The sequence below is a fragment of the Trachypithecus francoisi genome, unplaced genomic scaffold (genome assembly GCF_009764315.1).
Source record: "Trachypithecus francoisi isolate TF-2019V2 unplaced genomic scaffold, Tfra_2.0 Lachesis_group11, whole genome shotgun sequence".
Taxonomy (NCBI): domain Eukaryota; kingdom Metazoa; phylum Chordata; class Mammalia; order Primates; family Cercopithecidae; genus Trachypithecus; species Trachypithecus francoisi.
This window is the reverse complement of record NW_022681456.1, coordinates 85400622-85427745: the sequence shown is the minus strand read 5'-3', so window position 1 is coordinate 85427745 and position 27124 is coordinate 85400622. Positions and strand designations below refer to the sequence as shown.

Sequence of the window (27124 nt, the reverse complement as noted above, 5' to 3'; positions counted from 1 at the left end):
AAAGATGGCTTTGGGCTGGGCGCAGTGGCTCATGCCTGTAATCCCAGCACTTTGGGAGGCCGAGGTGGGCAGATCATGAGCTCAGTAGTTCAAGACTAGCCTGGCCAATATGGTGAAACCCCGTCTCTACAAAAAATACAAAAATTAGCTGGGAGTCTTGGTGGGCACCTGTAATCCCAGCTACTCAGTATGCTGAGGCAGGAGAATTGCTTGAAACCAGAAGGCAGAGGTTGCAGTGAGCTGAGATCGTACCACTGCACTCCAGTCTGCACAACAAGAGCAAAACTCTGTCTCAAAAAACAAAAAAAAAACAAAAAAAAAAAAAGAAAGAAAAGAAAAGATATTGGCTCTAGTAATTAAATCAACCCTTTTGATTTTTGCAGTAAAATGGAGCACTGAAATGGAGCAATCTTGGGCAGTAACGTGGGGTCTAATGAAGTTTTTGGGTTTTTCAGATGGGTACTATTGCAGCATGTCTGCATGCTTATGTGTATGTTCCAGGAGAGAGGTAAGTGGATGATGCAGGAAAGAAAGAGGGGACAGTTGATATCATGATTATTTGATCTAAATAGAAATTTGGGTGCTTGTTTTGGCAGCACATATACTAAAATTGGAATAATACAGAGATTAGCATGGCCCCTGCGCAAGGATGACATGCAAATTTGTGAAGCATTTCATATTTTAAAAAAGAAAAGAAAAAGAAATGTGAGCCAGGTCATAACAAATGTGACCCAGATCTAGGGGCCTTACCGTCTTCTCCCCTACTTCTGGTGGGTGGAATGTTGGAACAAAGCACAGTGGCTCCTTTCCTCTCTTCCCACCTCTGCTTGACACCAGTGGTCAAAGACAGGGCTTCCATATCTTCCAGCCAGCCTCCCACCCTCAAGGTGTTTTATCAATCCACCAGGCCAAAAGATGTGACCCAGGCCCCAGTGGGAAGAAACTCATAAGGGATAAAGGACAGGCTCCCCATGGGACATTGTCCATTTACTTGAGTCATCTATGCTGAGTCCTCTCTGCAGAGACTACTGGCTTTTGGATCTATGGAGGACGCTGGACCACTACACCTTTTCCCTCAGGGGTGGATCCTTGGAAGGGCCAGATATACTAGGCTGGGCAAAGGGGAAGAAAAAAGGGAAAGAAGGACATTTCTTTATAAAATAACTTCCATCAGGCTTCATTTGGGTTAACATACATCTCATTTAAAACACAAGTGCCCAGGAATATTAATGAAACTTACCTGACATTTATTCCTAAGAGTGATTTCCCTGCCTTGGAAGAGAATCCTGTCACTTCTGGGACTTGAGACTCTAGGTTCAGGCCTGGGGAAATTTCTCAGTCAGAAGGCATCCTAAAAGACAAGAGAGATGAAAAAAAATGAGAGCTAGAACTCAAAAGGGAGGCAGGAAGGCCCTAAAAATTATTTTAACCTATCAATTTTGAGAAGGGTTCCCAGCCTGCAATTGCTGCACACTGGCAAGCAGCTGGTAAGGTCGAAAGAGCATAGGCTTTGAGTCAAATTGGTCTGGGTTTTAACCTGGCTCTACCATTGATTCATTTATTAGATGTGGACCTTGGACAACTGCCTGATCTATTTTTAATTCTGCAAAATGGGGAGAGAGAAGAGATGTAAAGATCTTCCCTCCTTCCAGGGGCCATCTGTGTGTGGTGGTGGGGCATGATAACCAGGCTGGCAGTGCCCCCTATTCGCCATATAGGGAAAAGCAGCCACTTCTTTTTTTTTTTTTTTTTTTTTTGAGACGGAGTCTTGCTCTGTAGCCCAGACTGGAGTGTAATGGTGTGATCTCAGCTCACTGCAATCTCTTCCTCCCGGGTTCAAGCCATTCTCCTGCCTCAGCCTCCCGAGTAGCTGGGACTACAGGTGCACGCCACCACACCCAGCTACTTTTTGTATTTTTATTAGAGATGAGATTTCACTATGTTGGCCAGGATGGTCTCGATCTCCTGACCTTGGCCTCCCAAAGTTCTGGGATTACAGGCGTGAGCCGCAGCACCCAACCTGTCACTTCTTCGATAGGAGGTCGAAGTGGCCTTGAAGCTGAGTAGGAGTCCCTGGGAGAGAAGAGAAAAATGTACAACGGATGAGATGGTCACAGGCACTCTGGGTATCCCAGTGTGGTGGGAACCAGAGCTTTGGGGGAAGACGGAAACGTGGCAGAAAAATCCAAAGAGAAGCAAACACATGGAGACACAAGTTTCCTAATCTAGGTTCAATGCAGCCAGCAACAACCCTTGTCTTCCCAGTCCCCTCCATCACCATGCATACATTGGACATCCACACCACTTCCCATCCTTTCTGAGCCTAGGCCTCAGAGACTTAGCCACTCCAGGCTGGGTTCACCTCAGTACCATCTTGATTGTAGGCTCGGCTCTCTCCCCCAATGACATGCACTGGTTGACACATACCACAGTGTGACACACCATAGGATGCCACGAGGTACAAAGGGCAACAGAATGACGCATACACACATATTTAATCATCCCATGCACACGCTCATCCACCCACTCCACACACAATCCAGACACTCTGCATCCCTCAATCATGCTTCTGAGTCTCCTGTGGACCCTCACCACCTCCTTCCTGACACACTGCCCCAGGCAGTGACTGTGACAAGGTGACTCCATGACCCTTTCTGACTTGAGCGAAATTCCAAAATTATTTGGAAAGTTTCCTCACATCCTTCGCCAGAACAAGGAGTTTCTGCACGTACCAACACACAAGAGGGTGCACCCTCAGAACACAGCACATTCTCACTCCCACCCATATTCACATTGTCCCACTTCACACACACACACACACACACACACACACACACACAGCCACTTGTCCGCTCCTTCTGGCCCACATGAGCAAACTGCCTGCTGCTTCAGGTTTCTCTCCACCGCTAGGCTCCTTTTGGTCAGCTCACCCCCACAACTCATCCCCGGGATTTCCCTGACCACAGCCGCCCTCACGCCCCCGTCTCCCCCTTTTCCTTCTCTGTCCAGCCATCGGGGGTTCCTGGGCGGTTAAGCGTCTCCCCGGAGTCGCTGCCCAGAACCACAGCTTTCTTTCCGACAGTCAGGACGGGGGAGAGAGGGGACATCGGAGGGGCCCGGGGTGACGTCGAGGGGACAACCCCACCGCGGGTGGCGAGGCGGGCTGGGCCCCTGGCGGGCTCTCCCAGCAGCACACTCTCCCCGCGCCCCCTGGCGGATGGTAGTCCCCGACGGGCTCCGGACGCTCAGCTGAGTGAGGCGAGCGCGCGTGGGAGGGTGTCCCAAGGGGAGGGGTCCGCGGCCAGTGCAGGCCCGGAGGCGGGGGCCACCGGGCAGGGGGCGGGGGTGAGCCCCGACGGCCAACCCGCCAGCTCTCGGCTCAGACGGGCGGGAACCACAGCCCCGCTCGCTGCCCATTGTCTGCGCCCCTAACCGGTGCGCCCTGGTGCCACAGTGCGGCCCGGCGGGGCAGCCTCCTCCCGTCACTTCAGCCAGCGCCGCAACTATAAGAGGCGGTGCTGCCCGCCGTGGCCGCCTCAGCCCACCAGCCGGGACCGCGAGCCATGCTGTCCGCCGCCCGCCCCCAGGGTTGTTAAAGCCAGACTGCGAACTCTCGCCACTGCCGCCACCGCCGCGTCCCGTCCCATCGTCGCGGGCAACAGCCAAAGTCGCCGCAACTGCAGCACAGAGCGGGCAAAGCCAGGCAGGCCATGGGGCTCTGGGCGCTGTTGCCTGGCTGGGTTTCTGCTACGCTGCTACTGGCGCTGGCCGCTCTGCCCGCAGCCCTGGCTGCCAACAGCAGTGGCCGATGGTGGTAAGTGAGCTGGTGCGGGGTCGCCACTTGTCCCGCGGCACAGAGCCAGGGGCCAACCCTACCCAGCTCCCACGCTCTGGGATCCGTCTGCCGACAGGCTCCCTCCCCGCTCTGACTTCCCTCCGCGACACCGAAGGGCAATCTGGCATGGAGCTGCCCCAGACTCCAGCTCTGTAGAAGTGGGGCGAATGATCCGCCCGCCGCGGAGGCCTAAGATACCCCAGGCAGGGAGCCCACTCTCATCTAGCACCGCCCTTCCCCTTTGAGCGCCAACTCCAGCCTCACGGTCGTGGCCTCACCACAGGTTTCCCCACCTCGGGAAGTGAAGGGCCAGGCGTTCGCCTAGAAAGGAGGGGAGAAGAGGGTGGGACTCCTAAGCATTTCACGCCTTGGGTGGGCAAAAACTGCAGGCCATGATTATCTCGCTCAGGCTGACCGGAAGAGGCTCGGAGATCCGAGGTAGACTCTCGGTCTGCGGGTACCTCTTCTGTCCAGTCTCCGGACTTAGGGCTCAGGCGAGCAGCCCTGGGACTACTGGGGACACACAAGTCTGGACGCCCAGTTCTTTCAAATTAGTGAGTCTGGGAGCGCGGGGTTATTAGCGTATTATTAATCTCCCGCCACTCTCTCCAGCCACTCTCTCCAGTCCAGGAAGAGGACTGGGTGGCACAGTTTGTATGGTTAGGGTGCGGATCCCCTTCCTGAGCCTGAGCTATCATACGTCCCACCAGGGGTATTGTGAACGTAGCCTCCTCCACGAACCTGCTGACGGACTCCAAGAGTCTGCAACTGGTACTCGAGCCCAGTCTGCAGCTGTTGAGCCGCAAACAGCGGCGTCTGATACGCCAAAATCCGGGGATCCTGCACAGCGTGAGTGGGGGGCTGCAGAGTGCCGTGCGCGAGTGCAAGTGGCAGTTCCGGAATCGCCGCTGGAACTGTCCCACTGCTCCAGGGCCCCACCTCTTCGGCAAGATCGTCAACCGAGGTGGGTGCCCAGGAAAGCGACGCTTCCGGGAGCAGGGGAAACGCGGGGTCACCCCCAGGGCATGGGCGGGCGAGTTCAGAGAAGGTGTCCCGGGCGCCTGGAGGGTCACACGATCAACCCGCCAAGTGCCTGGTGCCCAGCGCCAGCTCGGGGCCAGACTTCTAACAGCCGTGCACCCTGGAAACGAAGCCTAACTTTTCTGAGCTACTGCCCCAGATAAAGTTTCAGGTCGCGGACGCCGGCTGACCGCCGCTTTCCCCCAGCCTCTCTCAAAAGCGCCTGGGAAGCTGCTCTCTGCAGGCGTGTGTCTTGCCTCTCGCCTAGCAAGACTTGCATCGCCAACATGGGCCGAAATTTTTGGGCTGCGAAGAAGTCTTAGGGATGTATGGTTCTTCTGCTCCCCTCTCTTTGGTTTTTCTCTCTGGGGCTGCTCCACTTCCGCTATCGAGCCAAAATGCGCCCTGGAACCTCCCAGTAAGGTGTGATGACGCCCGTGGACGTGGCTGCGTGCCCACGCACCTGCTTTCTCTACTAGCCCTAGAGACCAGCTTTCCAGCACTGCCGGCCTTGGCTCTCAGGACTCTAAGTGCGGAGTCGGGGGTGGGATTCCGGTCCCAAGCCCTTCACTGAGGGTGCTGGCCGCGCTCCGCGTACACCCACGCCGATCCCCGCTCCCTTCTCCCACAGGCTGTCGAGAAACGGCGTTTATCTTCGCTATCACCTCTGCCGGAGTCACCCATTCGGTGGCGCGCTCCTGCTCAGAGGGTTCCATCGAATCCTGCACGTGTGACTACCGGCGGCGCGGCCCCGGGGGCCCCGACTGGCACTGGGGGGGCTGCAGCGACAACATTGACTTCGGCCGCCTCTTCGGCCGGGAGTTCGTGGACTCCGGGGAGAAGGGGCGGGACCTGCGCTTCCTCATGAACCTTCACAACAACGAGGCTGGCCGTACGGTGAGCTTTGAGAGGCTCCGCACTCTAAGGGGATCGGCAGCGGCCAACCTCGGGCTGGGGAAGAGACGGTCGGTGAGATAAGGCAAGGGGCACCAGGAGAGGGCGTCCTGGGAGAGCTGGAGGCTTGGAACGAAGCCGGAGAATAGAGGAGACAGCGGCTGAGGGCAAAGGGATGCCTGGCCCGCGGACAGGTAGAAGAGGTTACAAATCAAGCACAGTCTCTTCACTATACAGATTTGAAAAACAAGCCTGAGAGGACGAGACTGACCCGCCGCGGCGGAGCAGGGTTGGGCAGGGTTTCCAAATCTCAGCGGAACATTTCGCGCCTCCCTTCCCCTGGGCTCAGCTAGGCCTGGGCCTTTGCTGAGGTCCGGCCCCCGTGGCGTCCGGGAGGGGGCAGTGTCTGGGAGGGTGACTCTGGCCGGGTGCCCTGGGACACTCTTTCTTCCCCTCTCCCCGCAGACTGTATTCTCCGAGATGCGCCAGGAGTGCAAGTGCCACGGGATGTCCGGTTCCTGCACGGTGCGCACGTGCTGGATGCGGCTGCCCACGCTGCGCGCCGTGGGCGATGTGCTGCGCGACCGCTTCGACGGCGCCTCGCGCGTCCTCTACGGCAACCGCGGCAGCAACCGCGCTTCGCGGGCGGAGCTGCTGCGCTTGGAGCCGGAAGACCCGGCCCACAAACCGCCCTCCCCCCACGACCTCGTGTACTTCGAGAAATCGCCCAACTTCTGCACGTACAGCGGACGCCTGGGTACAGCGGGCACGGCAGGGCGCGCCTGTAACAGCTCGTCGCCCGCGCTGGACGGCTGCGAGCTGCTCTGCTGCGGCAGGGGCCACCGCACGCGCACGCAGCGCGTCACCGAGCGCTGTAACTGCACCTTCCACTGGTGCTGCCACGTCAGCTGCCGCAACTGCACGCACACGCGCGTACTGCACGAGTGTCTGTGAGGCGCTGCGCGGACTTGCCCCCGGGAACGCTCTCCGCGAGCCCGCCCCCAAACAGACTCGCTGGCACTCAAGACCCGGTTATTCGCCCACCCGAGTACCTCCAGTCACACTCCCTGCGGTTCATACGTATCCCATCTCTCCCACTTCCTCCTACCTGGGGACTCCTCAAACCACTTGCCTGGGGCGGCATGAACCCTCTTGCCATCCTGATGGACCTGCCCCGGACCTACCTCCCTCCCTCTCCGCGGGAGACCCCTTGTTGCACTGCCCCCTGCTTGGCCAGGAGGTGGGAGAAGGATGGGTCCCCTCCGCCATGGGGTCAGCTCCTGACGGTGTCACTCTACCTGCTCCATCGCGCCAGTGACCTCTCTGCCTCTCTTCTTCCCCTTTGTCCTGCGTCTTCTCTGGGTCCTCCGAGGCCCCTTCCTATTCTCCTGCCACGGGTGCAGACCCTGAACCCACACCTGGGCATCAGGGCCTTTCTCCTCCCCACCTGCCGCTGAAGCAGGAGGTTCCAGTGCAAAAGGGCAGCTGTGATGATGTGGAAATGAGGTTGCGGGAACCAGCAGAAATGCCCCTATTCTCCCAGTCTCTGTCGTGGAGCCATTGAACAGCTGTGAGCCATGCCTCCCTGGGCCACCTCCTACCCCTTCCTGTCCTGCCTCCTCATCAGTGTGTAAATAATTTGCACTGAAACGTGGATACAGAGCCACGAGTTTGGATATTGTAAATAAAACTATTTATTTTGCTGGGTCCCAGCCTGGTTTGCAAAGAACACCTCCAACCCAACCCTATCCCTCTCCACTATTCTATCCTTTCTCCCTGCAGCCTTTTATGGTCCCTCTTCTCTCTTCAGTTTCTCAAAGATGCATTTGCCTCCTGGAATCAGTATTTCCTTCCATTGTAGCTATTAGTGGCTCCTCGCCCCCACCAATGTAGCATCTTCCTCTGCAGAATAAAATCTCTATTTTTATCGATGGCTTGGTGGCTTTTCCTTGAATCCAGAACACAGCCTTGTTTGTGGTGTCCCCTATCCTCTCCTTTTACCACTCCCAGGCTTGGAAGTTTACCTCTCTCAAATAGAATATGCTGTTGGGGGACTGGTTTCCTAACCTTGCCAGAGGACCCTGAGATTCTGACCCTTGGATGACCCTAATGAGGCCACTGGGAATCCAGCTCTCCTGAGAGAGGAACCTGGTCAGTAGCCAAACAACCCTGCAGGATTCTTCTTCCTCGTGGAACAGCAACTGGCTGTGTGATATGGACAAGTGCATATACTCGGTGAATGGGGGTTAAACAACCCCAGTGTCTGCTTTTCCTGCCTGGAACAGCTGTTGAGAAAATAGCTGCTATTGAATGACAACTGTGACCATCTTCCAAAAAGTAGGAAGGGAACCTAAAGCAGAAAGGGTGCTGCTGCCCCTGATGTAGAGCTACTGGTCCCTGAAGCTTGGCTTCTTCAGCTGTGGTCAGGGCACTGGACAAGGGTGAAGCCCTTCCACCAGCAGAAAAGTAAATACCAGCCTGGGGCAGTGGCTCATGCCTGTAATCCCAACACTTTGGGAGACCGAGGAGGGTAGATTGATTCAGCCCAGGAGTTTGAGACCAGCTTGGGCCACTTAGGGAGACCCCATCTCTACAAAAAATATATATATACATATATATGTGTGTGTGTGCATGTGTGTGTATATATATATATAGACTATTAGGTATATATATAATACCTTATTATACCTTATAATACCTCCCAATCTTGGGCTCAGGGGGATCCAGATAATAGGTAATGAGCCTGGTGCTGGACCCAGAAGCTCAGAGATGCTGGTGGGAGAGAAGGGAGCAGGTAGGCTAGAATCCAAATGCAGGCTAGGCTTAAACCAATGTAACCAAAGTAAACCCTAATGTGGTCCATAACCAAACCACGAAGCCAGCCATTCCCATAAAGAGCCAGAATGAGGATTTTGTTACTAACACCAATGTGATACCTCTGTGTTCACATTCGCCAGAGTCAGAGGGAGTTCTAATCCTACCCACAGCCCTAAACCTATCTCTAACTCTAATCCTCTTCCTGTCCCTAGGTCTAGGTTGAACCTTAGCCTTAACCCTAACTTCAGACAAACACTATCCCCTTCTAAGCTCTAATGTCTGTCCCTAATCCTAACCCCTCCCCACAGGGGAGGATCAGACGGGCAAGGGGAGCTGTGAAACACCCCACTTATCCCCTAAGAGCAACAACTGCTCCCAGTCAGCTTGAGAATTTCCCCTTCTCCCCTATTCCCTTCTCTCCTATTCAGGCCTCTTCTGCTGTTGGTGCCTCCCACCTTTCCCTGGATGTGTGACCCGCTGTGGGCCTTTGGGATATGTGTAGGGGTAAGGGAATGGAGCCAGGAACTGCTCAACCCTGCAATGACATCCCTTTCCCTTTCTTTCCACCTGCCAAGCTAGCACCATCTCAGCTCTGATTCCTCACCCTAGGGGGAGAAATAAAAACCTCTTGATCCTGGGGAAGAGGCACCTGAAAAGCTTTGGGTTTCCATAAAGAGCACCCTGCAAAGAATGCCCAGTCTATAAGCCAAAGAGCTATTAAATCTCTCAGCGCCCCATATAAGAAGTTAATAGGCTGCCAGAGGTGGGAGGCGGGGCTTGCACCCCTGCTGGACAGTGCCCAGAGTTGGGGCAAAGCAGCAGGGTAGAGTCAAAGTGTTGGCAGCTGTCTCCAACTACTCTTACCTAAATTCAGACTCCAAGAATTGGAGTCAGTATCAGCTTTCAGACTTGGAAGCTGGGGCACTCTGAACCAGGTTGACAAACAGGAGCTGGAGGAAGAGCAAGGGAAAGTGGTGAATTCTTTTCTGCCCCTACCCAGACTTTCAACAAATCTTGTACTTTCTCAGACTCAGTTGCCTTGCCTATCAAACAGGGATGGTTATTGTTACTTAACCTTTCAGGGAGGTGATGAGGTTCAGATGAGATGATGTACCCGAAAGCCTGGGTCATCTGAATACTCACTGACACCTCTTCTATACCAGGCATCTGCCAAATGCTGGCGATACAATGATTCATAAACCACAGTGCCTGCTTGGAGGAGGTTGACAGTCTGGCCAGGGGATCAAGCACATCCACAGATATGGTTAGTATAGTGGAGGGAGTGCAATGAAGGCTTAATGAAGTGTAAAGCCCTCTGCACATAAATGAAGTTTAAGGGCAGACTCCCGTACTCAAGCCCTTGGCATGGAGGCCCTTCTCTTCCAAGGGCTGGAATTTCAAAGGTGATGGTATTGGGAAGTGCAGAATGAGGCTGGGCCCTCGATGGGCACTAATAAAATACACACACACACACACACACACAAAGCAAGTAAAAGGGCAGAGGGATCTGCAAAGCACTGTATAGAAGCTAATCATTTTGTTATTGTGATCATCTGTGCTGTCCTCAGACAGGGCTGGAGCAGGTACATCCTGGGGAGAAGAACAGTTGTGCCTAGAAAGAAGACTCACAAAGGTCTCAGGGGCCACAGTGGGCTCAGGGTGGTGGCCATAGGATGGTGACATCAGGACTGTGCCTGATGCGCCACCTCTTACCACCTCTGATCTTCAGGTACCAGGACCCTGGATACAGGTTGGCCTGAGCAAGTGAGAGAAAGACTAGTCCTGAAATATCCTGGGGGGAGTGGAAAAGCTGAGAAGAAAGGCAGGCTGTGCACAGTCCCCAGGGGGTCAGCGAGCCAGCGCCACACACACCCTGCCACACGCACCCTGGAAAAACCCTGTCAGTGGGGCTGCAAATACCCTAGGGTCCAGCCTCCCCCAAAGCCTCCCCCCTCGCCCCAGGCTGGCTCAGTCCTCCTCTCCAGCGCAGAGGGAGAAAAATAACAAAATGAGGAGAAAATAAGCTGTTTGGCTGTGGTGTGAGCAGGAATATCCATGCAGGGCTGCCCACCACTCACCCTTACTCACTCTTTCCACACCCAGCCGGGGCGCCCAGCATGAGACAGACCACCCCCCTGCCCCCTCCCCCGTCTGGTCTAAAAGCAGACGCTGGTGAGCGAGCAGCAGGTTATAAATATGCCCAGGGAACTGCCGCCAACTCGCTCCCTTGTCATCCCCTGGGAGGGGCAGGGTGGGGTGGCTCCCAGGGAGGAGCCAGGGCTGCCCCGTTCCCTGAGGCCCAGGAGGAAGTGGGGCTTCCTAGAGGCTACCATATTTTCCCCCCTTTTTCAAGGTGAAGGAAGCACTGCCACTGCATTTTCTCTGAACGTTTGCTTCTCTCTTCAGAGATGGGGTCCCTACCCTCCCTGGGCCCTGGCTGAAAGCTCAGAATGAAAGGGCCCAAAGCACTCGGTGTCATGGCGCAGCCGGATGCTACTTCTCTTCTTCACATGCATTTACTCTCAGCAAAACGGAAGTTCATTCATTCATTTGACAAGCATTAACTGAAAGCCAACTGAATGCCAGACCCTGTGCACAGGCACACCTGTGTGCACAGTGTCTGCATACACAGGTGCAAGCACACACAGCCACCCCTACTCCATGTGCTCACATCACTTCCAGCCCCCACTAAGGACTTTCCGGCTTCAACTTGGCAGCCTCATCAGGAAAGCAAAGCTTCAGGCTCCTGGTTGTGCCTCAGAATAGGTTATGGGGCATGGGGCCTGGAGGTGACTGAGAACAGGGCCCCCAAAGACTTCTGCTTCCACTACTTCCCTTGTAAATGAGGGGGCCCTTGCTCCCCTTCCTGCGCAATCATCCTCTCTAAGTAGGTGCCATGTGATGAAGAAAGAGCCATTTTGGGGATGCTGGGGGTACCTGTCCAGGCTGCCGGAGCCTCCCGCCTCCCAGCCACTTGCCAAGTAGGTGCCAATCTGGGTCAAGAGGGGGCATTTCCACCCTATGAAGCTCCCAGCTCTCCTCCCCCAGGGCTGAACCCCTCCCTTTTCCCTCCTCCCTATTAATCCTCGGAAGTTAAGGGGCCGTCCTTGGCGGCCCCTCAGCCCTATTGTGGCCCCTCGTCCTCCTCGGCTGGCGTCTAATTAACTCCTCCTGCCCCTGGTTTTGTGTGCCCCCCTTACCCCACCTTGTCGGCCCCGCCCCTATGCTCGACCAGCTCCCCCCCACGGACATTCCAGCCAGGCCGGGCCAGTGTGCCAGGGCAACCAGGGCCGGACCGAGGCCTAATCCTCCCGCCGCCTGGCCCGGCTTGGGGAGCCCCACTCACCTCCCCGCTCTCTGGGGGCTGCCCGGCTCTGCTGTGGCGGAGACACACAATCGGGACAAAGGCACAGCCCCCAGGGGGCTAACTCAGCCTTCACGCCCAGGTTGTGCGGCATTTGGGGAGTTTAATGAATTGTCCATCACGCCTTTCAGGGCCCGCCCGTCAGCCTGGATTAATCTTCGGAGCCCTGGTGGGGTAGGAGACACTAAGCCTGTATTTATTACTCTCCCATTGTCACTAATTGAGGTAATTATCTGTGACTCTGGCCTGGCCAACAATGAGGCATTCACTCCTGGGACCTCGATGGGCCTGGCTCCCACTCTCGGCACCAGCCCTCCCTCCCCTCCTCTTCCAAACCCGCCAAGGGCTACGATGGGCCCTGGAGCATGTTGGGAAAGTGGACAGTGTCCCACAATGCTTCACCTCCCCACCAGCGTCTCCCACAGCCATCACTACAGAGCTGTCTCCTGGTCCCCCCAAAGAAGGTGAGAAAAGAAGGCAGCCTCTGTCAGGAGATGGATTTGGCTGGCAGAGCCCCAGGCCAGAGAGGGACCTGTTTCTGAGGACTTTGGTTTTCTGGACTCTCCAACTCCTCATCTCCAGATGCGTGATGCCAGGGTCTCACGGGGTGCTTTTGCAGATCCATCCTCATGTCCCTATAGCCTCCAGGGTGTTAGGAGGTCCTAGCCTGTACCAGGCCTACTCTGGGAATGTCCCTAAACCTACCAGGGCTGGCAGAGCGGCTGTGGATGTGATGGGAGAGGCTGAGAGAGACAGCAGGAAAGGGCCTGTCAGGTGAAGAGCAAAAGGAGGCACGTCAAGAAGGAGTAGTCAAGAGTCACAGCATTCCCAGGGATCACACTAATGTGGCCATGCAGCAACCTCGGCGAGAAACTTGGATTTGGAGGGGCAAGAGTTCTAAAGAGCATATTTCACATGGAGACAGCTTTCTGGGTCAAGGTGGTTGGCCCTGGGGAGCAGGTGTGTGTGTAAAAGAAAGACAGAGAGAGAGATAAGAAAAGAAGATTTAGGCAAACTAATTGTGAGCTCCTTGAGGGCAGGAACTCTGTCTTTGTGTCTTGGTCACTGTTGCTTTTATGAGAGCTTAACATTGTACCTTGCACATAATAGGCACTGTCAAATGAATGGATGAATATAGATGAAGCCGGTACTTGCTTTAAAACTGGGATTTGTGAGCTATTCTCTTCCACAGCTGCACTCAGGCTCCTCATTCTCTCAGGACTTGCTGGAAGGAAATGTCTAGGCCATCCCTGGACCTTCAGGGGTGGGCACTTCACCAGTTGTAACACGACAGACCCTGGCCGAACTCAGAGCGGCAGTTGGGATAGCGCCTCCTTGTGGTGACTCTTGGAAGAGCTCCTGGAGAGACTCTAGCAAAGAAGGCAGGGTCATCTCTCAGGAGCAGGGGATCACCCCAGGCCGCAGCCATCCTTCTTCCTGTATGTCTGAACTGCATTGTTATGCCAGCGTTCCTGTGGCACAGTTTTATCATTTGTTCCTTCTTTATTCCAGCATTTTCTGAGAGCCTGCTCCATGCCAAACTTGTTGGGTATACAGAGCTAAATCACCTCCAGCAGCTCATGGTCCAGCAGCGGATTCCACAAGGTAACAAGACCAACGAGGTTACAATCAAGCCGCAGGAAAAAAAATTCTCCAGGTGTTGAGGAGGCACTAGAACATTCCCAGCTCAAAAACTCTATCATTCACCTCTCCCTCAATTCCTCTCACTGAAGTGCAAATGTTTTATCTTCATTACCAAGAAACAGTCCAGGCATGGTGACTCATAGCTGTAATCCCAGCACTTTGGGAGGCAGAGGTGGGCGGATCACTTGAGATCAGAAGTTCGAGACTAGCCTGGCCAACATGGTGAAACTCCTGTCTCTACTAAAATTACAAAAAAAAAATATATATATATATATATATATTAGCTGAGCGTTATGGCGCCCGCCTGTAATCCCAGCTACTCTGGTGGCTGAGGCAGGAGAATCGCTTGAACCCAGGAAGTGGAGGTTGTGGTGAATAGAGATCACACCGCTGCACTCTAGTCTGGCTGACAGAGTAAGACTCCATCTCAAAAAAAAAAAAAAAAAAAGAAAAGAAATACTTCAAGATCTGGCTCCCACACATCTTTCCAGGACTCACCTTTCTTCCCCTCTGCATTCCCTAATGCCTCTGTTCCCTGTGAAAGCCACATGTTTTCCCACCTCTCTGAATTTTCCCACATCCTAGAATGCCCCCCTTCCCTGTCTCCCACTGTTGAAACCATCTCAGATGTTCCTTCCCCCATGAAGACTCTTCTGATTTCCCTTGGTCTTGCCTGTTAGAGCTCCTGAAGCACCATGTTGGTAGGGCTTTCATTAGCAGCACATACTGGGTATCCCATTGGTGGTTGTCTGTGTATATTACTCATCCTCCTACTAGGCTAGCACTTGCAGCACTGACCTGGGCATATCATATGCCTTTGTTAAATGGTGAATAGATGGATACATGAATAAATGGATGCATGGACAGAGGAATACATTGATATAAGTATAAATGGGGCTGGGTACGGTGGCTCATGCCTGTAATCCCAGCACTTTGGGAGGCCAAGGCTGGCGGATCTCCTGAGGTCAGGAGTTCGAGACCAGCCTGGCCAATATGGTAAAACCCTGTCTCTACTAAAAATACAAAAATTAGCCAGGTGTGTTTGTGGGCGCCTGTAATCCCAGCTACTCAAGAGGCTGAGGCACGAGAATCGCTAGAACCCAGGAGGCGGAGGCTGCAGTGAGCAGAGATCTCACCAATGCACTCCAGCCTAGGCAACAGAGTGAGACTGTCTTAAAAAAGAAAAAAAAAGTATAAATGGCCAGATAGATGACAAATAGGTTGGTGGACGGGTGGGTAAGTAGATGTGGAATGTATAGATGGATGGGTGGGTGGATGGGTGAATAGATGGATGAATGGAAAATCTATCCATAAAAGGACTCACAAAAGGCAATGTAGGCTGAGTGCACTGACTCACACCCGTAATCCCAACAATTGGGGAGGCCAGGATGGGAGGATCGTTTGAGCCCAGGAGTTCGAGATCAGCCTGGGTGGCATAGGGAGACCCCGTCTCCACCAAAAAAAAAAAAAATTAGCCAGGCGTGATGGCACGTGCCTGTGGTTCCTGCCATTCAGGAGGCTGAGGTGGAAGGATCACTTGAGCTGGGGAGGCTGAGGCTGCAGTTAAGTTGTAATCATGCCATTGCACTCCAGCCTGGGTGACACAGAAAGACCCTGTCTCAGAAAAAGAAAAAAGAAAAAAAAATGGCCAGGTGTGGTGGCCCATGCCTGTAATCCCAGCACTTTGGAAGGGTGAGGCAGGCAGATTGCTTGAGGTCAGGAGTTCGAGACCAGCCTGGCCAACATGGTGAAACCCTGTCTCTACTAAAAATACAAAAATTAGCTGGGCGTGGTGGCACGCGGCTGTAGTCCCAGCAACTTGGGAGGCTCAGGCAGAAGAATGGTTTGAACCCGGGAGGTGGAGGTTGCAGGGAGCTGAGATCGCACCACTGCACTGCAGCCTGGGTGGCAGAAAAGAAAAGAAAATTGAAAAAAAGCCTAGGTAGTGCCAGAGGCTTCAAGGGAAGGAGCTCACCCCATGCCAGGATATGCAGAGGCAGAGACGTATTCAGGCCAAACTTTCCTTCACTAACATCTGCACCCTCAGCAACTTGTCTCCCAGATGCCTGGATACATTCCACTCCCCATAAGAAGTCATAGTCTGGGAGCTGCTCCTCTTTCATCCTCCCTGGTCTCTCAGGAATGCTTTCATTAACATATATTATGCCATCTTCCTGCACTGCAATGACTGTGGGTTTCCTCTTCCACATCTCTTTCCCTATATCATACACACCCTAGCTTGTGAGCTCCCTGAAGGGAAGAAGCATGCCCGAGTCTCTTTTGTGTCCCTAGCACCTGGCATATATGTTTAATGGGTGAGTAAACAAATGAACAACTGAGTGAGTGCTGCCTCTTCCCCATAGACACATTTTACACACTTGCTGTGCCCTCATGTTCAGTTATCTCTTCTGGTCCTCTTCTCCTCACACACTTTATACTCATACTCCTGACCTTGACACTCTGAAATCCCAGAGTTATATGCTGGGGCTTGGTTTCCTTACCTATCACCTATCTGTGGCTGATCTAGGGAAGTCCCAGACGTCCCCTGAGAGTCTGAAAGAGACGGGCTCTTGACTCCTGTAAAGCCATATTAACTGGGTCCCATTGGGGGCAGAAAGGGGCTTCCCAGGGAAGAAGTTGGCTATTGGGAGGGTAGCAGGATCCTGCACTAACCTGAGGTCTGCTGCCCCAAATTGACCACATCCTCCTGCGTCTGCTGTCCCTACTCCTGACCAGTGAGGCTGTCCCAAGGTAGGGGGTGGTTGTGGCCTCTGTCTCAAGGCTGGCTGGCAGACACAGCCAGATTTAGAAGTCATTTTCGCAGCAGGGAGCCTCCAGTGTCCCACCCACAGAGCTCTGGAGGGTCAGTCTGAGATATGGCTCACCAAGGGCTGGCCCCTAGACCTGGAGTCACTCCTCCCCTTCTTGTCTCTCTCCTTTTTTTCCCCAGAATTTTGGCAGCTGGTGCTGACTCTATCCTTAGGCAAAGATGGAGTAAGTTCTGGGGGAAGGGGTGTGCTGCACTGATACCCTAACCGCCCAAGCACTGCCAGGGCACCATTTACCCATTAAAAGAGCTGTCTGTACCCACCCCAGGATTCCTCCCTCCTCTCCACTGGCATCTGCTGCCTGATTCTCCTCCTCCCCTACTTTTTTTTTTTTTTTTGAGACAGAGTCTTGCTCTGTCACCCAGGCTGGAGAGCAGTGGTACGATCTTGGCTCTCTATAAACTCTGCCTTCCAGATTCAAGCAATTCTCCTGCCTCAGCCTCCCCAGTAGCTGGGATTACAGGCGCGTATCACCACACCCAGCTAATTTTTGTATTTTTAGCAGAGATGGGGGGTTTCACCATGTTGGTCAGGCTGGTCTCGAACTCCTGACTTCGTGATCCACCCACCTTAGCCTCCCAAAGTGCTGGGATTACAGGTGTGAGCCACCCAGCAATTTTTTTTTAAAGACGGAGTCTCGCTCTGTCGTCAAGGCTGGAGTGCAGTGGCGTGACCTCGGCTCACTGCACCCTCTACCTCCTGGGTTCAAGCAATTCTGCCTCAGCCTCCTGAGTAGCTGGGACTACAGGCATGCGCCACTACACCTGGTTAATTTTTGTATTTTTAGTAGAGATGGGGTTTCACCGTATTGGCCAGGCTGGTCTCAAACTTCTGACATCATGATCCACTGACCTTGGCCTCCCAAAGTGCTGGGATTACAGGTATGAGCCACCGCACCTGGCCATCCTCCCCTACTTCTAATTCTGTCTGTCCCATCCTCCTGTTCTCATACCCCAACACTAATAAAATAGCCCAAGAGAGAAATAATAATCAGAGCTAACAGTCAATCACCTACTATGTATCAGGTGTTGTTCTTTCTTTTATGTTTTTTCTTTTTAATTAAAAAATTAAAAAAAACAAAAAAACAAACAAACAAAAAAACCAGAGAGACAGGGTCTTGCTATGTTGCCCAGGCTGGTCTTGAACTCCTGGGCTCAAGCAATCCTCCCACCCCAACCTCCCAAAATGCTGGTATTGCAGGGGTGAGCTACTGTGCCTGGCCAACTGTTCTAAGTGTTTTACATATTGAATTATTTACTCCTCCCAACAACTCTAAGAGAAAAGCACATTGTTTACTTATTTATTTATTTATTTATTTATTTATTTTTTTGAGGCGGAGTCTCGCTCTGTCGCCCGGACTGGAGTGCAGTGGCCGGATCTCAGCTCACTGCAAGCTCCGCCTCCCGGGTTTACGCCATTCTCCTGCCTCAGCCTCCCGAGTAGCTGGGACTACAGGCGCCCGCCACCTCGCCCGGCTAGTTTTTGTATTTTTAGTAGAGACGGGGTTTCACCGTGTTAGCCAGGATGGTCTCGATCTCCTGACCTCGTGATCCGCCCGTCTCGGCCTCCCAAAGTGCTGGGATTACAGGCTTGAGCCACCGCGCCCGGCCTATTTATTTATTTTTAGAGACAGAGTCTTGCTCTGTTGCCCAGGCTGGAGTGCAGTGGTGTAATCATAGCTCACTGCATCCTCAAACCCCTGGGCTCAAGCAATTCTCCCACCTCAGCCTCCTGAACAGCTGGGACTACAGGAGAGTGCCACCACACGCAGCTAATGACAAGCACTTTTAACAACCTCAGTTTATAACTGAGGACACCAAGGCACAGAGAGGTTGAGTAACTTGCCCAAGTTCACATAGCTAGTATGGGGTAGAAGCTCCAGAAACCATATTTCTAAACACATTAGTCAAGTTATTTGACTATGTTAGCAGTGTGGGTGAGATTTCAGAAAATTGCTTGCTGTGTGTTCATCCTTAAAGGGGCTCAGCCAGCATGGTAAAGCCCACCCTCACAGGCCAGCCCTCCACTGCTGCATACAGCTCACCTCCTCTTCCATTCCCAGAGCCCTAGAGCCCTTTGATTGTAGAAAAATCCAGGCAGATGCTTTCATCACTGCCCTGGTCTTTCTCAACTTTGTTTTCTTTGTTGCTGTTGTTTTTCTTTTTTTCTTTTTTCTTTTTTTTGGTTATTGTTTTTTAAGACAGAGTCTCACTCTGTCACCCAGGCTAGAGTGCAGTGGTGCAATCTTGGCTTGCTGCAACCTTCGCTTCCCAGGTTCAAGTGATTCTTGTGCCTCAACCTCCCCCATAGCTGGGATCACAGGCATGCACTACTATACCCGGCTAATTTTTGTATTTTTCGTAGAGGTGGGGTAGGACCATGTTGGCCAGGCTGGTCCTGGTCTCAAGTGATCTGTTCACCTCAGCCTCCAAAAGTGCTGGGATTACAGGTGTGAGCCATGACACACCGCCCTTCCTCAACTTTCCTCCTCACCTGAAGTCCAGCCTCTTCCCAAGCCTGGAGGCCCAAGGCACATTACTCCTCAGCTGGACCAGGCTTATCCCAGACTGGCCTCAGTTTTCACTCTTGCCTTATCTTCCACAACTGCCATAAATGTACTCTCAGCTGCAGGCAAATCAGACCATTGAGCAATTTCCTAAACATACCCTGCTTACCTGCATCCATGCCTCTATTTTGGCTGATCCCTCTACTTGAAATGCCTCTTCACCAAATTCTAACGCTGAGGTCATCTCCTCCATGGAGCCTTCCCTTATCTCACAGAATCCATACAATCTCCCTTGTTTGACTCATTGTAATACTTAACACATTGCTCACCTTCACCCCATTGTCAGAAAGGCCTTACTCATCCCTATCCTGGAATCCCGCACAGTTTCTTGTTCCCAGTAGGTGCTCAGTACATGCTCAGTAGTTAGAATTGGTAGTAGGTAGATAGAATTGTAGGTGAAAGGGAAACAGATCTCAATAACCGTTGTTTGTTCTTTTGAGTAGATAGAATTGTAGGTGAAAGGGAGACGGATCTCAATAACCTTTGTTTGTTTGTTTTTTTTGAGATGTGGTCTGGCTGTGTTGCCCAGGCTGGAGTACAGAGGCCCAATCTTGGCTGATTGCAACCTCTTTCTCCCAGGTTCAAGCGATTCAGCGATTCTCGTGCCTTAGCCTCCTGAGTGGCTAGGATTACAGGTGTGCACCACCACACCTGGCTAATATATTTGGTAGAGACGGAGTTTCACCATGTTGGAGGCTGGTCTGGAATTCCTGACCTCAAGGCAGATCTCAGTAACCTTTGATCTCTGCCCAAGATGACACTCCTCCAGCAAGAGCTAACCTGAAACCTGGTAGTGTGGGTTCCAGGAAGGCTCTGGGATGAATCTTCCTGGATAGCTCTGACCAGTGTCTTCCCTCCAGTTCAGAAACCCAAAGAGGAGACTTTCCTTCACTGAACCAAGGCCAGCGGCCCAGCTCCTGCCAGATGGTGGCCACCCCCCACCCCAGGTGGTCCTGCGCCACTCCGAGTTCTGCTCAGAGTCCCTCTGGTTGCAGGCGGGAGTGATGTCGAGATAATTGGAGACTAAAACCATAAGTGGTTTGAGAGCGGGGTTGGGGACCTGAACGCTGAGCGGGAGTTGGAGTTGGCGGGTCTCGGTTGGAGTGGGAGCAGAGGCGGGCCGGGGGCCGGGGCAGGACCCGGCGACTGAGTCTGGGAGAAGCCCCCGCGCCTGCGGAGCCGACAGCTAAATTTACCCCGGCTGACTCAGCCCTTGCTCGGAATGGGGGGCGGGGGGAGGGCGCCAGGGCAGTGGGAAGAGCCAACAGGGGTGGGCTGGGGGCAAGGAAGGGAGAGTCCCGGCTGGGGGAGAAAAGAGGTGGGAGAAAGCAGCCCCCTCTCCGTCACACAAAGCGGGATGTAGCAGAGGAGTCCCAGGAGAGGGCCACCATGAGGAAAGGGTCAGTGAAAGGAAGACGATGCCAAGGCTGGATAAAGGGAAGCTTAGATTTATTGAGCGCCTACTGTGTGCCAGGCGGTGTGCAAGGCGCTTTACATACATTATCGCATTAAGTCCTCACAACAACCCTGCGAGGTAGGTGTTTATAAACCCCCATTTGACAGATGAGGAAACTGAGGCTCAGGGAGGTGAAGTGATGCGGCCAAGTTCACATGGCTAATAAATGGCAGACAGAGGTGTCCAGGGATCGGAGAGAAAAAAAAGACTTCGGTGTCTGAGTCCCAAGCCGGCTGGGGTGGATGAGTACAAAGATGGGCCCGGCGGGCTCCAGAGGTCTGGGAGGCCGGAGGCCTGCTCCCGGCCCCGCACGGCTGGAGACTGCAAGGCTGGGGACCTGCGCTTGGGAACTAGGGATCGGATTGAGTGGCAGAGCCGGGATTAGCAACTGGGGAGTTCCGCGACCTGCGCGCGCCCTGTAGTGGCTATAGAGAGTATCACACCCCACGCCGACTGGCTTCTGGGGACCAGCCTCTTTCCTTGCCTGGCCAGTTTCTTCTGGAAGAGGCCGAGATGGGAGACATTCTCAGGATTTTTTCAGGTGGGCGATACCACCTGGGAGGGAAATCGTGGCCACGCCTCAGAGCATCACTAAGGAGCATTGGGGTGAAGGAAAAGGGGAAGGCCTAAAGAGGTCCCAAGCTGATTCATTGGTGTCCTTCCCTCCCCAGCTCAGACCACCACAGGCCAGGGTCAGTGACAGGGCCACTATCTTGCCCTGCTTTGGGGAGCCCTCACCTAAACCTGGGAGTCTGGGATAGGAGTGCCTCACTCCCTTACCTCTTCTGCAAACCTTGGGCAGTCTCCTGAATTGATCATGACTTCAGGTGACAAGGAGGCCGCCCAGAAACCCTCAAACTCTGTTCACGTATTCCCAACTCTCATTCTTGGCTTGTCGAGGGGAGGATGAGATAGAGTCCTTCCCAAAGATCTCAAAATGTCAGAGATGGAAGGATGGACCTTAGAATACCATCGTTTTATATACCAGGAGGCCTGGAGAGGGAAAGTGACAGGCCTCAGTCAACCAGCAAGTCAGTGGCAGAGTTGGGATTGAAATCCAAGACTTGTGACACCAAGGTGAGCCCTTTTTCTGCTTTGCTGGTTGTTGCTGGACCTATTCCTCTTCTGCCAAGAACCCCTCTGTCATCTGATCACTCTGCCACCGGGTCCAAAGCCTCTCCTTCACTTTTTTCCTCCTCCTCAGAAGCCCTGCCCTACACTGCCCTCCTATGGCTGCCACCACCCCTGCCCTCCTGCCTGATCCTTGTTAGGCCTCTCTGCTCAGCTCCAAACCCAGTGCATCAGCCCCTGTGAAGAGCTCACACTTGTGCCCTGAACATAACAGACATTAATTAAATCTACTGCTGATTCTCACCTCTCCTGAAACAAAATCATTAATGGGCATATGCTTCCCTTCCTTTCATTTATATTTCAAGGATGGGAATAGGTATGGGTAAGGATACAAGGAAAAGAGAAGCAAAGGAAGTCTGGGGAAGAATGGGGACCAGTGGACCCAAGGATGGATGTGTTGGGGACTCAAATACAAGAAGGGGCCTCTCACTGCCTCTTCCTATTTCCCTGTTGGGTCCCCCTGATGTCCCTCACCCCGAAGAGGACCTCCTCGGTTTGGCTTATGACATCTAGGATCTCCCCGACACTGTCGCTCAGTTCCGCTGTCTTCCCATCTTCCTCCGGCGAACTGTTTCCAACCCCGGGCAGGGTCCTCTCATTCCGCCAGGAGGCGCCCGGGGCTTCTGTGTCGCTTCCATCAGAGGAGCCGCTATGGACGCTAAGCTCCTCAGCTTCGTCCGTGTCCGAGTCAGGGGCGGTGTGGCGGCGGATACGGGACACGGCTTCTCGCAGGGCCCCGGCGTAGGGCCCTGGGGTCCGCGCCCAGCCCCGGCCCGCTCGCCGCTGGACCACCGCCACTTCCGAGCCCTCGGCCCTGCCCTGGGCTCCCGAAGCTCCTGGGCCTAAGGCTTGGTGCTCTGGGCTACCTGGCTGCGTGGGGGCGTCCCGCAGGTTTACTTCCGGGGCCGGGAGCCCCAAGATGCGGGAGGTGCGCTCCTCCAGTGAGGAGTCCCCCGGCCTCCCGCCCTCAGCTTCGCCCCCGCGGCCCCTGCCGGGCTGGTGTAAAAGGCGACTGTTCGACAGCCGCTTTTGGCAAGGGGAAGGAAAGACCGTGGCCCCTTCACTCTCCTCCTTGCCGGGCTTCGATTGGCTGGCGGATTCCCCCACCACGCGTGTCACCCCAGAGGGCAAAAGCTGTACCTGCTGGGTTCGGGGGGTTGGAACATATTGGGATCGTATTACTACGCACGTGGCGTCAATGACAAAGACTCCTTCCCCACGGGACGGGCCCTGGGAACTGCGGGGCAAGGTGTGGGCACGGCGGGTCGCCTTCCAACCCTCCAGGGTCTCCGGTCCTGCCCCCTCTCCAAAACCCAGGGATTCTCTCCATCCGGTGCCTCCGGGAGCCCAGGGTCTGGGGAGTGTCTGGCTATGGCGGGGTGGCTGTTTTTTAGGGGAGGGAATCCAGCATTTGGGGAACCAGATCTGTTCTTTTCCTTCTTTCCCTTCCCTCGAGCCCTTGAGGTGGTGCCTGGATCTGGGAGCGGGACGCGGGGCACTGGGAGCCGCAGTTCCAGACCCCGCAGTTGTCTCGGTGCCTGCGCTCCCTGTAACTTTGGCTTGGGGATGGCTGTCGCTACCACTATTCAGGTCAGCAGCAGCCAGCCCCAGGCTTTTCTCCACGACCCCCTTGCCGGGCTCTGGCCTTGCTCTGGCCGCGCCACAGCCTGGGGATCCCCCCAAGAGACCTTGCCCCTGTCGGAGACCCCAAGCCCCGAGGACGTCCCGGTAGATCCGAGGATCCAGCCTCTTCTTTGTGCGCCCTCCCTCTGTCCTGGCCGGAGTCGGAGGTGGGGCTGATGAAGTGGGCACCTGGGAGTGTCCTGGGCCTCTCTTAGTCCCCAAGGTCCTATGGGGGCCTTCGTAAGAAGGTGGAGCCACGTAGGGTGGCGGCCGGTCCCAGCGGCGTCGCGGGGCGGTCCCGGCAGAACCTCTCAGCAGCAGGTGAGCCTCGTAGCTTGGGGGCCCGGGCCGCCGACCTCCCCAGGGCCCCGCCCACGCCGACCCTGGGTCGCTCTGCGGCTGCGCGGATGGACGGGGCGCTCGCCCCACCGGCGCCAGGCGCTCCGGCCGCAAGGGAGCAGGGAGCCCTGCCGGCTGGGCTGCCCGAGGGGCGTTGCGGGGCTCCGGGCGGGGCCGACCCGGGGGGCTCCGTCGGGCCCCACCAGCCTTGCGCCTTTTTCGCTCGGTCTCCTTGGCCTCCCGCTCCTGCGACGCCGCTTTCCTTTTCTCTTGCTCCCGAGCTCGGACCTCGGCCAGGGGCCCCGCCCGCCAGTTGGTCGCCTCCTGCAGCACCCTGGAGGCCCAGGGCCGGCGGGGCGGCGGCTGTGGGGATCCCGGGCGCGGCCCACACCTGGGACAATGAGCAGGAACCCAGGTGAGCAGTCTGTGGGGGAAGGGAGCCGAGGTCCGGGGAGCTGGGAGCAGTGGAGACCACTTGGGGCAGCCATGTGAAGGGGTGTGTGTGAGTGTGTGCGCGTGTGCACGTGCGTATATGTTAGGACTGAAGTCGAAGCGGGACTCCTCGCCATCTCTCCCTGCACACTTTAACAGCGTCTGCCCCATCTCACCTCCTGCCCTTTCTCACGCCCACTCTTGTTCCCCCAAACAACCGAATGAGTCAGGCCCCAGCCTTCGGGAGCGGGCAGGGGTGGGAGGCGTGGGAAAGAGAAGGGGGATCAGTAGTGCTCGCTGGTGTCTGCGGGGAGGTCCGGACCCCACTCCCCGCCCCACCACTCTCTTCCCCTCACCCCTGCTTCACTCACGTGCGGTTCTGGAACCCGCGAGCCCAGTGGTTGGCCTGGAAGTCCATGGGCTGTCGAGAAGGGGCGCGGCGACTATAATGACAGGAAATAGTCTTCACTTCTATCACCAATAGCTTGGACTTCTGCACCCAGAGGCAGCTGCCAGACTCCTCATCCTGGAGCTCCCGGGGGCTGTCAGGCCCCTCGGAGAACAGTGGGCCATCCAGCATCCTGCCCCACCCCACCCCGGCCCCCCACCCTCCCACCCGCCCCAGGAGCCCCCTCCCAGCCCAGGAGCCGGCGCCCACTGCAGAGCCGCGGGCCCGGGGACTGGGAACTATATATACCCGGGCACACGTGTGTGTGCCTGTCTCTGTGTGTGCGCGCGCATGTGACACCGCGCGGACTGCTCCGCGCTGCTACCTCCCCCATGTGCACGGCCGCCCCCTGGGGCCCGGGATTGGACGCCCCTTCCCACTGCTGTTGTCCCCCAAGCCTGATGGGATCGCACGAGTGGGCGGGGGAGGGACTTATGATTCTTGCCAAGCTGACAGTGCCCCCTCCCCCGCCCCTATTTCTTCAACCTTCCTGCCGTTTTAACCCTTTACTCTCCTGCTTGTCAGGTTGCCTGACCACCAGGGTTCTGCCCCTGGCTTCCTGCCTCAGATTTCAGTTTCCCCAACATAGAGTGCGTGAGAATGGAACTCAAGGTCTCTGCCTGCCACTCTGCTGGTTTCCATGGGGTTGGGGTGCAGGAGGGGCTGGCCCACGGCTGGGGGGCTATTTTTAGCGGCAGTGGCTGTTCGGGTGCAGAGATGAGATGAGTAACCAGCTCCCATGCGGTGGAGAGAGGAGGCGGTGGCTTTCACCAAGCTTTTGTGCGACTCTGAGGGAGAGCTGCCTTCCCTAAGCTCAAAAAGGGTGACCCCTACACCCGTATCTCCTCGCCAGCTCAGTGCTGCAGCCTAGGACTGCTGGTACAGCAGGACACAGGCGTCTGCCTTGGCCACCCAAGCTGCCCTACCAGTCCCATTCTACATGTTTGTCCTTGGGCAGCCTGGGAGCCCTCCCACGGCAGCAGGCTTTCACCTCCAATTTAGAAGCAGGATTTGGGGGTTATATTGTTCTGTGCCCACACAGCCTGCCCAGCTTTATGGAGGACAGAGTAAGTGCTTATGCACTCTCACCCTTCCAGAGGGGGATGGAGGAGAGATGGTGTGTTTGCTTGGCAAAACTAATCCCCTAGCAACTGAAATGATAAAAGTGGCCTTTTTTTTTTTTTTTCCAATGTAGAGCTCCCCTCACCACCACAATTGCCTAGTTCACTCAGCCCCCACCTGAAGTGGTGCTCCAGATGCTCACCTTTGGGCTGCCTCTGTCCTGGGGGGCTGTTGCTTACATCCACATGATCCCTCCTCCTAAGCTTATACCAGGTGTCCCCTGATTCACCATGGTAATGTTAGTGGCAGCACAGCCCACGCCAACCCTTCCATGCAGAGACTTAGCAACCATGCCTGGCAACCATGGCAGCAGCCTCAGTGGAGGGGAGGGGTACAGAGAGGGAAAAGAGAGTGTGTGTGTGGCAATGGTTCCTCGGGAAGAAGGGATAATTTGCCTCTGGAGAGGAATAGGTAAGAATAGAAGCTTGTGAGTCTCCCAAATTTTATCCCTTGTCTCTCCCTCAGCTTCATCCTCACACTGAGACTGACAGGTTAGGTTTTAGGGGGAAATCGGAGAAGTAAGAGTTCCCAATTAGTTTTCCACTAATGTACATGAAGCCCTTTGGGTCCAGACCCTTCCTTTTAAGGGGATGGGGAACAACCAGAAAGGTTGTTGTAGGGCAGAGATTGACTGAGAAACAGCTCAACAAAACCAGGCCTCTGCTTCCTAACACAAACCTTTAGAGAGAATGCAAACATTCCCTGTCCCGTCCACCCTACCCCCCTTGATTCCACACACCTGCCAGCTGCACCGATGACTTGACTCGAAGGTGCTTCCTTCCACCCTAGGTCCCACTAGAATCCTGAGGCTTTTTAAAGCCTCTGCCTCCTCTCTAGGCAAATCTTCCTTAATGAGGGAATGTGACATAAGAGGCCATCTGTCCTTTCTACCATGTACTTACCCTCCCCGCACATAAACATACTCTAATTCTAATAACTTGGAAGCCTTCCTCCCCCAAGTTTGAGAATGTGCTGTGAGAGCTGTAAAGGGGTGAAGGCTGAAGCAGGGGCTCCTCCACAGCCATGATGCAACACTGTAAGCTGAGCTCTGATGAGAGCCACCTTCTTTTTTAAAAATAAGCTTCCTCAGGTCGAATCTGATGAGGGCCTTGATGCTTTTCCCTGTGTTCCATCAGGAAGCCTAGTTTGGAGAACCCAGTATGCCGTGGCTGGAGGGTCATCAGAGGGGTTAGGCACTGTGGGGGAAAGGGCAAGCAATGACTCTGAAATTGCTCCTGGTTTGGATGGGAAACTATATCATACCTGCAAGGCAGGGGTGAGCTGGCACCCAAATTTAGCTCATACCGCAGTCTAGCAGTTCTGGTGTTGGGTGCTGACTGCTGTTTGGGTCTACATGGTTTCAGTACAGGGAATGGATCTGATGGAGTGACCAGTGCCCTGCTGTTCTCCCACCATCCAGCTCTGTCTCACCTTGGAAGAAAGGCAAGGGATTTGTAGTTTAAAGATAGTGCCAGCCGGGTGTGGTGGCTCACGCCTGTAATCCCAGCACTTTGGGAGGCTGTGGCAGGTGGATCACAAAGTCAGGAGTTCGCGACCAGCCTGGCCAATATGGGTGAAACTCCGTCTTTACTAAAAAATACAAAA

At 54.7% G+C, this 27124-nt stretch overlaps 2 protein-coding genes, 1 long non-coding RNA gene and 1 other non-coding gene across 5 annotated transcripts; 2 read left to right on the top strand and 2 right to left on the bottom strand.

The window, feature by feature from the left end:
- Nucleotides 1-313: 313 nt before the first annotated feature.
- Nucleotides 314-3028, bottom strand: LOC117090186. Its single transcript, XR_004439926.1, has 3 exons — nucleotides 1971-3028; nucleotides 1241-1351; nucleotides 314-1112 (listed from the first exon to the last, which is right to left on the bottom strand). It is a non-coding gene; the product is annotated as an uncharacterized LOC117090186 (long non-coding RNA).
- On the top strand, nucleotides 581-684 carry LOC117091131. The gene has a single exon (XR_004440252.1). It is a non-coding gene; the product is annotated as a U6 spliceosomal RNA (small nuclear RNA).
- A 569-nt stretch (nucleotides 3029-3597) lies between the features above and the next one.
- WNT1 (Wnt family member 1) lies at nucleotides 3598-7647 on the top strand. The gene is made up of 4 exons (XM_033222232.1): nucleotides 3598-3814; nucleotides 4546-4799; nucleotides 5487-5752; nucleotides 6215-7647. The coding sequence occupies exons 1-4, from the start codon at nucleotides 3711-3713 to the stop codon at nucleotides 6701-6703; spliced, it is 1113 nt and encodes a 370-aa protein (XP_033078123.1). The 5' UTR covers nucleotides 3598-3710; the 3' UTR covers nucleotides 6704-7647.
- Nucleotides 7648-20400: 12753 nt separating this feature from the next.
- Nucleotides 20401-27072, bottom strand: DDN (dendrin). 2 transcript variants are annotated; one of them, XM_033222229.1, is made up of 3 exons: nucleotides 26259-27072; nucleotides 24321-24392; nucleotides 20401-23908 (listed from the first exon to the last, which is right to left on the bottom strand). In XM_033222229.1, exons 2-3 carry the CDS (start codon nucleotides 24365-24367, stop codon nucleotides 21982-21984), a joined length of 1974 nt encoding a protein of 657 aa, XP_033078120.1. In that variant the 5' UTR covers nucleotides 24368-24392; nucleotides 26259-27072; the 3' UTR covers nucleotides 20401-21981. The 2 variants fall into 2 exon arrangements, with proteins under 2 accessions (XP_033078120.1, XP_033078119.1); XM_033222228.1 differs by lacking the exon at nucleotides 26259-27072 and having other exon boundaries at nucleotides 24321-24645.
- Between the last annotated feature and the right edge of the window lie 52 nt (nucleotides 27073-27124).